Source organism: Rana temporaria, chromosome 4, assembly GCF_905171775.1.
Source record: "Rana temporaria chromosome 4, aRanTem1.1, whole genome shotgun sequence".
NCBI lineage: Eukaryota > Metazoa > Chordata > Amphibia > Anura > Ranidae > Rana > Rana temporaria.
In genome coordinates this window covers 446,891,470-446,903,885 of record NC_053492.1, presented here as the reverse complement: position 1 = coordinate 446,903,885, position 12,416 = coordinate 446,891,470, and the positions used below count along the sequence as shown (strand labels likewise).

At 43.2% G+C, this 12,416-nt stretch overlaps 1 protein-coding gene across 1 annotated transcript in view; it reads left to right on the top strand.

Moving 5' to 3' along the window:
* LRPPRC (leucine rich pentatricopeptide repeat containing) overlaps positions 1 to 12,416 on the top strand; it is a 253,528-nt gene that overhangs the window by 50,370 nt on the left and 190,742 nt on the right. The window contains exons 13-14 of the mRNA XM_040351539.1: positions 3,934 to 4,027; positions 6,514 to 6,580. Coding sequence (XP_040207473.1) covers positions 3,934 to 4,027; positions 6,514 to 6,580 — 161 coding nt within the window. The remainder of the gene's footprint in view (positions 1 to 3,933; positions 4,028 to 6,513; positions 6,581 to 12,416) is intronic.

Sequence of the window (12,416 nt, the reverse complement as noted above, 5' to 3'; positions counted from 1 at the left end):
TGTATTAAAGAGAGAATATACTCCCTCATTGTGAACCGGTTCTGCATCATCTTTAAAGATACTATTTAGGAACAAACATGGCAAGATTTCCAGTTTTACTTTTTAGGCCTAGTACACACGGGCTGAATGTCGGCCAGCATCAGCCAGTTCAAAAGAAATTGTCCGGCATTTGGCCCTTATGTATGGCAGCCGGTCCATGTCAAATTCTTCTCCACCAATGACTGAAGTATTCTGGTGGTGGTGGGGGGAGGGGGGTCGCCGTACTACCGTCCGATTGTTAGTGCAGCGGCTCCGACCTGAGCTGTTTTTCATTTTTTTTTCACCGCTGGGTTGAACTAAAAGAAAAAAGTGGTTTGTAGGAGGCTTTCATTTTGTCTGCCATTGTAAAACTCTTAATTTGGAGTAACAGCTGAAATATTTCTGAAGTTTTTCTGTCCTTTTTATCCAAAAACCTGGTGTTTGAGTTTGAACCCTGGACCCTTTCCAGACTTCATTCTGGTAACAAGTTGGCCATAACGTGGCATGACTATAGTGAAAACCTCAGCCGAACGGGCAGAAGAACTAGCCTCACCCAACAGAGCTAAAAAGGAGTTGGGTAATGGAAGAGACTTCAAGAGAGGGGGGGCAACATGACTCTAAGCTGCAGACATTGGCAACATCAGTAGTTGCGCTGCATGCAGCACTAGAGTAGGTTAGTAGAGTGGCACCCATTACATAGGCGCTGTCTCTCCTTCCCTACCATTATCTAGAACAGCACCCCAACAGGTCAGGTTTTCAGGATTTTCCTCAGATGAAACGACTGTGGTAATTACTAAGGCAGTGAAACTGATCAAATCACTGGTGCAAAATAATGGAAAGCCTGAAAACATGACCTGTTGGGGCACCTTGAGAACTGGAGTTGAGACACTGATCTAGAGTTGGGTACGTTGGGTATGCATGGAAGTACGGCATCTTAAAGGGGTTGTAAAGACAAAAATATTTTCCTCTTAAATTAAAGTCTGACAAAGTAAAAAGTAGTGTTTTGCATTATAGCTAGTTTGATACCTGTTGTTGAAATTGAGCTGTTTTATTCACCTCCAGCACTCCTGAATCGTTATTCTCACGGACTTCCTGGTTTGCGGTGCGCATTCATTCTTGCTACATCACGGCCTAATGGGAACTACAGTTCCCATTAGGCTTAGCCTCCATGCCTGTGAGGGATAAGAGAGCATCTTCACGCAGGGCTGTAGTCATAGGGAGGGGGTGAGCACATTCTGCTTTCCACCATGCAAAACGGCTCAGATGCTGGTGGAAAGCAAGAAGAGGGAGTGACAGGAAATGGCATTTTCAAACCTGGATTACTGTATTTTGGAGGTCAAAAGGAAAAACGAGGTAAGTGATATTTAAATGCTCTAGCTTACAGCAATCAATTGATCTAATAAAAAACGAACCTTTAGTGTTCCTTTTAATGCTAATGAAATGGGCAAGACCTCAGGTACTTGTGGAACTTAAAAAGCTGTAAGGTGACAACTTCCTGCACCCACTCCTGGCCCGACACAAGAGATTCCCGTGCCAGCACTTTCTGTGGCACGTAATGATTTCAGCGATGCAACTCTCCTCAAACTGGGCAATCTTCTGACATGTACAAATGCCTAGTGCATTACCTCCAAAATAGTTTATTGTAAAATGGTAATATTACCCACAAAAGCAGAATAAAATCAAGCTAGACAATTGCAGCAATCCAGCAAGTGAGATGGACATCCCCACCAATGCCACACCATGGAGAAGCTTATGCATTTCGGGTAACGGATCCCCTTTTAGCTCTGAGGAATTGCAGGTATTGTCTAGCTTGATTTTATTCTGCTTTTGTAAGTACACAGTGAGGGGGGGAAAAAAGTATTTGCCCACGGACAAAAATATGATCAATCTAAAATTTTAATAGTAGATTTATTTTAACAGACAGTATAACAACAAAATAAATTGAGAAAAAATGTACTTCAAAAAAGTTATACATTTGATTTGCATTTTAATGAGTGAAATGTGGACGGGGCCATGTACCATCAAATCTTGGGTGAGAACATCCTTCCCTTAGCCAGGGCATTGAAAATGGGTCGTTGATGGGTATTCCAACATGACAATGACCCAAAACACACGGCCAAGGCAACAAAGGAGTGGCGCAAGAAGAAGCACATCAAGGTTCTGGAGTGGCCTAGCCAGTCTCCAGACCTTAATCCCATAGACAATATGTGGAGGGAGCTGAAGGTTCGAGTTACCAAACATCGGCCTCAAAACCCTCCTGAGATGTGTGTGAACCTGGTGGTCAACTACAAGAAACGTCTGACCTCTGTGATTGCCAACAAGGGTTTTGCCACCAAGTCATGTTTTACGAAAAGGATCAAATACTTCTTTCACTCATTAAAATGCAAATCAATTTATAATTTTTTTGTTAATTGTCTTTCTAGATATTTTTGTTCTGTTTTTCACTGTAAAAATAAACCTACCATTAAAATTATAGACTGATCATTTCTTTATCAGTGGGCAAATGTACAAAATCAGCAGGAGATCAAATGCCTTTTTCTCCATTTTATCACTTTATACAATTTTAGCGGTAATGCACTAGGCGTTTGCGCCCTCTTGTACATGTTTTCACATTTTGTGCATTGTATTATTGACTGCAATTGTTAAATTCATAAAATATCTCGGTACTGATGATTTCCTTCAGCCTTGTTCAGCCGCTTCCTGTCTACATGCATGCACTCTGTTGCCGGCTGCACAACATTGCTGTGGACCGACTTCCCGAGGGTGACAACCGTGCACCATGCCTGTGCAATGTGTGTCCTTAAGGCTGCATTCACACCTCCGCGACAAGATACGCTGCATACGCTGCGTATTTTGCTGCGAGTGTGTAACTTTTTTTTTTTTTTTTTAACAAAGCCTTCCCATTGCTTTGTATGGCCGAACGCCAATGCCGCCTGAAATAAAGGGTCCGGGACTTTTTTTCAGGCGACAGGCGTACGGCGTCTATGAGATGTGAACCATCTCCATAGACAGCAATGGGAATTCTCCCCTCCAGCGGCACCGGCGTCGGGCGTTTTGTCGCGGAGGCTCTAAGGTCACTTGTAGCCTCCATCAGGAGGGCATGTGACAGGGTGACAATACAGGAGCACAGTTGGGAGGTAGTTGCCACCCCATAACAGGAAGTTTCTGAACAAGGACCGCCATGCTAGGATCAGCAGGTATTATATAATCAAAGCTGCACAATTAACGGGAATGAAAACCTTTTTTGAGATGTTATGAAAATGCTAAGATGTATATGTTTGAGTGATTAGATTTACATCTACTGTAAGGCCCCTTTCACACTAGGGCGGGAGGTGCGTTGGCGGGCTTTACCGTCGGAATTGCGGTGGTATTCGGCCACTAGCGGTGCAGTTTTATCCCACGCTAGTGGACGAAAACTGGTTAATACTGCCAACAATGCGCCTCTGCTGAGGCGCATTGCCGGCAGTATAGCCGCAGTTTCCCATTGCTTTCAATGGGAAGGAGCTGTAACACACCGCTTCTTCACCGCTCCAAAGATGCGGCTAGCAGGACTTTTGGAGGGGTCCTGCTAGCGCACCGCTTCAGGGTGAAAGCCCACGGGGCTTTCACACTGGAGAAACAGCAGCCACTGGTTCAGGTCAGTTTAGCACAATATAACCTGCAAACTGCCCCAGTGTGAAAGGAGTCTAAGGTGCTGTATATTCTTTGTGTAAAAACGTATTTATATCGGATATTGTGGTGTGCGTTTTGTTGCGTTTTCCCGTGCAGCATATGCAGCTTATTCAAACGGAGTGTTTAAGAACCCAAATCCTGCACATACAGAAATGCATGCTTTACTGCTTAACTTTTTAATGTTTGATCTCTAATTTATAGAACAAAAACGAGAAAAATATATATTTTTATTTTTTTAATTAGGAGAATGAATTTCGAGAAGATTTTAATAAGCTTTACCTATCTGTACTAAAAACTGGACTCATGAGCAGAAATCTAAAACGTGTTTATGATTTATGTGAGTATATGTGTGTTGTTCAGTCTAGATATTTATGCCAGGCATTTTTTTTAATTTCTGTATTTATAACATGAAAGTGTTTTGGTTGGAGCTCTTGTTCAGGGACGCACAGGATACATTTTATGTAATCCGGTTCTTTTTTTACCATAAAGCAGTGGTTCTCAACCTTGCTAGTGCCGTGACCCCTTGATAAAATTTCCCAAGTTGTGGGGACCCCTAACAGTAAAATTTTTGTAGCGTGGGTTGTCGGCACCCAAGGCAAGACAAGCAATTTGCAACCCTAACCCACGGACATTTAGTGTTCCCTGAGTCCTTTCCACTCGTACAGTATTAAAACCCCTTATGGGACATTTTAGGATGTCCCACTCATTGTCTTTGTTCTTTTTTTCTCTCTCTTTTTTTTCTTTTTTCTTTCTCTTTTATCTCTAGCCGTATTTCTTGTTCTTTCTTATTCTTTCTCTTCCTTTTTTTTTTTTTTTTTTTCTTTTCCTTTTCCCTCTCCTTTCCATGAATTCTGTTTTTTTTTTTTTTTTTTTTTCCTTCTTACTCCTGATGAGTGGCAATGCTTGGGGGAGTTCTGATTGGCCAACTTAGGTGCTTTTGATTAAGGTCATCTGCTGATCTGCGAACTGTAGTGGGGACTTTTAATAGCAACTATAATCACAGGTAGTGTTATTTACTGTGTCTCCGACTTTGTGGTGTCTCGTAGCAGTGCCACCTATGCCTAAATCAGGAGATGGGGTCTCCTCCAGCTCCTCCCACTTCACATTCCTCAACAGTAGCTGACCTCTAGTCTTTGCCCCCCAGCCTTGCCATGAACTCAATGGGTGGCTGTGAAGAGCCTGGCTGGGCGGCCACAGGCTCCAGGGGCAGCCACAAAAATGCTGGGAGAGCCAGGAACAGCCCAGGATTTGGTGACCCCTGGCAAACCATCATTTGACCCCTGAAGGGGCCCCGACCCCCAGGTTGAGAACCACTGCCATAAAGAATATTGTGACCTGATATGGTAGATTGTTGCTAAATGCATGTGTCTCAACAACAGTTTGTTATACCTTTATCAAACACTGCATTATAGATTCTTTGTTGCAAATGACAGTATGACCAGATATAAAATTAATTACTCACCAGGGATAGGCTTGCTACTGAAAAGTAGAATCTTTTAGAATTTTAGACCTAAGGATCCGTTCACATCTCCGCATATGGGGGGGGGGGGGTCGACAATTGTGGTAAGAATGCTCAAATAGAATCGCGGGACGCCCGTCGCCCAAAAGAAGTTCCTGTATTTCTTGTTTACCGATATTGTCGCCCAACGAATCGCGGGAAAATCTCGCTGCGTTTGGGTTGCTATTAAAATCAACAGGCAACGCACGGACGTCCCAGAAAATTGTCGCTATTGCGAATTGTCGCAATTCGGAACGTGGAGATGTGAACGGAGCCTAAGTGTTTTTGTCTACTTGGCTGTTCATATAAGAGATAGCCAGTCTTTCAACAGATGTAATCTGTAATGTGAGAATAGAAAAGGTAAATGGGACGCACTGGCCTAGTGCATTATCCAACAAATGTATTAAAAAACATTAGTAAAACCATAAAGATGTCTACTGAAACATAAGCCTAAAACTTCGCTCATTGGGCCACATAAGTGGCTGAGGCTCTGAAGAGTTTGGGACTTTAATTGAGGTATGTGATATGACCTAATCAATGGAGTCAATATAGAAAAACTTGTTTCTTTGTAGAACAATAGGTATAATAATAATATAATAAAACATAGCACTGAAATATTGCAGACCATAATACATAATAAGTAAAAGCAGTCTCATAGCCCTTTTGAATGGTAACATAAACAGCTGTCCCCCCTATCACAAGATCACTGGAAAGGGGGAGAAAATGGCCGCTCCAGGTGGAGACCTTAATGAAAATCAACCATAGCAGGTATCACAGGTGCAGGCAATGCATTCAGCAAGACAGGAACAAAGGATGTTTCTGGACAGCCACACTCTGAACAATGGTTGGTACGCCTCATCTACGCCTCATATAGCAGGGGTAACTTTGCACCGGGAAAAGCCTAACGTAAACGGCGTATCTGTACTGCGTCGGGCGTACGTTCGTGAATTGGCGTATCTAGCTGATTTACATATTTCTAGGCGTAAATCAGCATACACGCCCCTAGCGGCCGGCGTAAATATGCAGTTAAGATACGACGGCGTAAGAGACATACGCCGGTCGTATCTAATACAAATTTATGCGTAACTGATTCTAAGAATAAGGCGCATAGATACGACGGCTCGGACTCAGAGTCACGCCGGCATATCTTGAGATACGCCGGCGTAACTCGTACGTGAATCTGGGCCTTTGACTGGAGGGAAGGGAGGGTGATGTCTTATTAAAGCCTGAATCTCTTTTTAATGAAAAATCTTTTATTTGCTTAATTCCTAAAAATTTGCTTTTCACTAGGTTAATGCACTGTGATTTATTTTTATTTCTTTCAGTATCATCAAATATCCCTTTTGACAATGACATAAGTTTCATGAATACTTTATTCTATGTGTTTCCAAGGTAAGTACAAAGAAAAGGGATTTTTCCTGGGAAATTCCTTTTATAGGAGAATGTTCTAATTTTCTGTTCTGGTGACCACAGCCAAAGGAATTTAGGGACAGTTCACACCAGAGGCAGTTCCATGCAGTTCTGTTTTTTCTGCACTAAGAGCCAGTTAACACCAGACACGGTTCTGTTCAGTTCCGTGAGCTTTTTTCTGCACTAAAAATGCATGCACAGTGTTTTCCATGTATTCCAATGGCTCTAGTTCACACTATGCAGTCAGTTTCCGGTGCGGAAACTGATTGAAAACTGACTACATGGTGTGAACTAGAGCCATTGGAAAACACTGTGCATGCATTTTGTGCAGAAAAAAAGTGCACAGACCTGTGTCTGGTGTAAACTAGCACTAATACAGTCAGTTCCGGGCAATTTCTGCACCGGAAACTGACTGCATGGTGTGAACTAGGGCCATTGGAATACATGGGAAATGCTGTGCATGCATTTTTAGTGCAGAACTGTACGTAACTGCGTCTGGTGTGAACTGGCCCTACAAGGCAGAAGGCATTCTATGCATTAAGATGAAAAGCCTTCTGTCTGCAGCAGCTGCCCAGCACCCCCCTAATACTTACCTGAGCCCCATCTCTGCAAAGTTTACCAGTGTCTCTGGGCCTTCGAGATTCTCCCTCCTGATTGGCTAAGAGACAGCAACGGCATCATTGACTCCCGCTGCTTTCAATCAAAGGCAGTCAGCCTATCAGGAAAGAGAGGGGGCAGGGCCGGGCCGCAGCTCCGTGTCTGAATGGACAGAGGGAACTGTGACTCGGCTCGGGTTCCACCCATAGCAAGCTGCTTGCTGTGGCGGCACACGACAGGAGGGTGGATTCAGGAGCACCAAAGAGGGACCTGAGAAGAGGAGGATCAAGGCTGCCTTTTTTTGTTTTTTCAATAAAAATAAGAGACTTTACATTCACTTTAATTGTCTCAAACTAGTACAGTAAATATGATCTAGAATTTGTATTCAGTGGAAAATGTGCATATATCCGTTCAAAAATGGCGTTGTCTTGACCAAGATGAGGAGATATTCGAGGAACTGAATCTATTCTCTCTTGAGAAGAGGAGATTAAAGGGGGATAAAATCAACATGTACAAATATATAAATGGTCCATATAGTGAACTTGGTGTTGAGTTATTCTTTTAAAGGTCATCACAGAGGACAAGGGGGCCTTTAAAAAAGGCCTGGATTCTTTCCTAAATGTACTGGATACTAACATTTATAGGTAAAGTTGATCCGGGGAAAATCCGATTGCCTCTCGGGAGATCAGGAAGGATTTTTTTCCCCTGCTGTAGCAAATTGGATCTCATGCTCTGCTGGATGTTTTCACCTTCCTCTGGATCAACTGTGGATGAAGGATTGTGTATATAGAATTGTATTTTTTTTTTTTTTTTTGTTGGTTGAACTAGATGGACTTGTCTTTTTTTTTCAACCTGACTAACTATGTAACAGAGTATCTGTTGCATAAACTTCTGAAAGAGTAGAGCCTTATTTCACACAAAAATCTAAGTAGCGGGCTTCCTTCCTAGGCTCTGCACATTTTCATAACTGTGTTTGTGATAAAAGCATGCTCAGTAAGATGTTTCTTGTAGTTGATCAGGTTTGCACACATCTCAGGAGAGATTTTGGTCCTCTCTTCTTTACAGATCTTCTCTAAATCCTTAAGGTTTCTTGGCCGTCGCTTGACAACTCAAAGTTTCAGCTCCTTCTATACATTTTCTATAGGATTAAGGTCTGGAGACTGGCTAGGCCACTCCATGACCTTAATGTGCTTCTTTTTGAGCGACTCCTTTGTTGCCCTGGTGGTATGTTTTGGGCCATTGTCATGCTGAAAGACCCATCCATGACCCATCTTCAGGGTTCTGGCTGAGGCAAGAAGGTTCTAATCCAGGATTTTACACTACATTGGCCACTCGATGCGGCAAAGACTGTCTGTACCTTTTAGCAGAAAAACGGCCCCAAAGTATAATGTTTCCATCTCTGTGCTTGACTCTGTAGGAATGGTGTTCTTGGGGTCATAGTCACCATTTTTCTTCCTCCAAATAGGGAAAATCCCCCTCCTCCTCAAGAAGGCACAAGTACAGTCATGTCAATGAACATCTAAATGATTCAAAGAATGTGGTCAGATAAGACCAAAATGTAGCTTTTTTGGTCGCATCTGGAGGTAGAAAAATGCCGACTGTGACCCTAAGAACACCATTCCTACATTCAAACATGGAGGTAAAAATGTGATGCTTTGAGACAGCCAAGAAACCTTAAAGTGGTTGTAAACCCCACGTTTTCACTTTTACCTACAGGTAAGCCTATAATAAGGCTTACCTGTAGGTATAAAGAATATCTCCTAAACCTGTACGGTTTAGGAGATATTCCCCTCGCAATGCGCCGCTGATTGCAGCGCCGCATGCGCATCGGGGATCCTCGGCTGAAGGGCCGGCCGCCGCCGGGGCCTTGCCGGAATGAAATCTCCCGCGCGCATGCGAGGGAGTGACGACATCGCCGCTCCAGCCAATCACAGCGCTGGAGCGGCGATACCCGGAAGACATGCCGAGTCAAGATGACATCTCGCTCGGCGTGGACCAGGTAAGTTCCCTACCTCGTTCCGAGGCAAGTATTTCATAATGAGCTAATATGCGGTGCATACTAGCTCATTATGGCTTTTGCTTTGCAGGTGTAAAAAAAAATAAAAAAATGTATATGCGGGTTTACAACCGCTTTAAGGATTTGGAGAAGATCTGTAAAGAAGAGTGGACCAAAATCCCTCCTGAGATGTGTGCAAACCTGGTCACCAACTACAAGAAACGTCTGACCTCTGTGCTTCCCAACAAGGGTTTCTCCACCAAGTACTAAGTCATGTTTTGCTTGAGGATCAAATAATTATTTTACTCACTGAACTGCAACTTAATTTATAACATTTGTTTTATGTGTTTTTTTTTCTGGATTTTTGGATGATCTTTTGTGTGTATCATTTAAAATACACCGATGATAGAAAAAAATTGGACCCTTAATTTCTTTGTAAATAGGCAAACTTACAAAATCTGCAGGGGATCAAATACCCCCCCCCCCCCCCGCTATCTGTATTTTTAAGTACATATTTACTTTCTGGTATCGGATAGAGCAAGAAAGAGTTGGAACATCTTTTGGCTTTTAACTGCCATTCAGGGCAACAATAAGATAAAATATCCAGTGAGCAGCAGTTGTGTGGAGGAAAATGCCTTGTTGATATCAGAGGAGAATGGGCAGACTGGTTTGAGATAATAAAGGCAACAGTAACTCACGTTACCACTCGTTACAACTAAGGTATGCAGAATACCATCTCTGATCGTACAACACATTGAATCTTGAAGCAGATGAGCTACAGCAGCAGAAGACCACACCGGGTGCTACTCCTGTATGCTAAGAACAGACATCTGAGGCTACAATTTGAACAGGATCACCAAAATTGGACAATAGAAGATTGGATAAACGTTGCCTGGTCTGATGACTCTCGATTTCAGCTGTGACATTCAGATGGTCGGGTCAGAATTTGGCCTAAACAACATGAAATCATGGCTTCATCCTGTCCTGTATGCACGGTTCAGGCTGGTGGTGGTGGTGTAATGGTGGGGGGGATTTTTTCCTGGCACACTTTGGATCCCTTAGTACCAACTGAGTGTTTAAATCCCACGGTCTACCTGAGTATAGTTGCTGACCATGTCCATCCCTTTATGACTGACTACAGTGTCCCCATCTTCTGATGGCTCCTTCCAGCAGGATAATGCACCATATCACAAAGATCCAATCATCTCATCACTGGACACTGCACTCCAATGGCCTCCACAGTCATCAGATCTCATCCAATAGAGCACCTTTGAGATGTTGCGGAATTGGTGATTCGCATCATGGATGTTCAGCCGACAAATCTGCAGCAACTGCGTGATGCTATCATGTCACTATGGAATAAAATCTCTGAGAAATATTTGCAACACCTTGTTGAATCTATGCCATGAAGTATTAAAGCAGTTCTGAAGGCAAAAAAGGGTCAAACCCGGTACTAGCAAAGTGTACCTAATAAAGCGACCTGTGAGTGTATATTCCTCAATGGCCACCAAATACTTTTGCCAACCCAGTTAATAAATTGTAAAAGAAATTATGACATTACTGTGCTCTACGTAGCCGGTAGCAGGCTGTCTGCAGAAAACTACAGGAGGGGGCGCAGACCAGACCAGTCACCCTGCCCAAGGGGATAGCGCAGCAGTGAGCGGTCTTTATTACAGGAAGCTCCTACACAGAGGGAAAGTCTCACACTGGATTGCTGCACAGATCTGAAAGAAATAAACAAAGGACGCCAAGATTTGACAAAGAATACACAGGATCAATGAATTTGGACCATATTTGCATATTTCAGAGTTTCGCTTTAATTTGAACTAATTGACTCCTGGTTAGAAGTCTGTTCCAGGCATCCACTAATTTTCTAAAGTCTCGTACACACGATCGGATTTCCATCGGACAAATCCGTGGAATTTTGTGAGAAGGGCTTTGTTCGTGAACTTGTTATGCATACAGACAGCAGAACTTTTTCAGCCAACATACACAAAGCTATGCTCTTTAGCGCCACACTTTGGACAACTTCTGCTAATGTTGTCTGATGGTTAGCATTGGTTCGGAGCATGCGTGTTTGTACTTTGGATTTTAGTCCAACGGCCTTGTGTATACGGTCTGGAGGTCTTTATACAGCTGCCAGGTTGAGTTGAGCCTGTCAGTAGGTCCAGTAGTAGTTTTGATTTTTTCTTGGTTCCCTTGCTGTGTTCAGGGATCCATAATAATCTCCACTACGGGCTTCCAGGAACTAAGATGGAGGCTGTGCGGCCTCTATTGGATCCATTCCGAGGTTGGCTCCGCCCCTCTCTGCTACATTACGCAGTGACTTTGGGCGTCTCCTTACCCCGTGAACACGTCCCTGTTGTGACGAAACGTCGGGAGGAGACACACGAGTAACGCGGTGACGTCAAGGCAAGGACCCGGATATCCCGGGCGTACGCTCCTACACAGGCCGGCCGGCTGTGTCCTTTTAAGTCCTCTATATGCTCGTTTTTTAAAGATTTTATGTAAGTACGCAATCTGTTCATCTACCAGTAAACCTACATGCAGTATTACGCTATGTGCTCTCCTTGGCTTTCTTCTTATGGTTTGGAGCGGTGTGTCTGCTGTTGCTGAGTGGAGACAATCATCCATTGAGGCTTCATCACTATTTGAAGGATTGATTCTGGCCCTGCAGTGGAGCTTGGATTTCTGCATATATGCTGGTTTTATTCTGATCTCTGGTAAGAGTCAGTGTTACCCGTGGGTGGAGGTCTCCTGTCTGCACTGATTACTGTGTTGTGGATACAACTGGCACCTAGGATCCACTGTCATTTTCATCACCATACTCTGGGACTCTTTTTAAGCCTTCTGGCTTCACTGTTTCTTTTTTTATTGCACTATGGTTCATTAAGATGTACTATCACTGTAGAATATTTTTGCTGTAACAATATTTTTGTTGTCATTATATTAGTCTCGCACACGAATTACTATCATCACATTTGACACCTATTGGTGTCTTTCTTCCACATTGGTTTACTAGCGCGACTCCCCTTTTTTTCCATATCTGTTTGATGTTGTATGACATCCTTGAGACGCAGCTATTATTGTTTTTAGTTATTTGGGTATGCGCAATATATATTCCTTTTTGTGTATACATGATCGGATAATCCGACGTAACACATTTTGGCAGTTTGAGAGTATGCACAGACATTTGTTGTCGGAAATTCCGACAACAATTGTCCG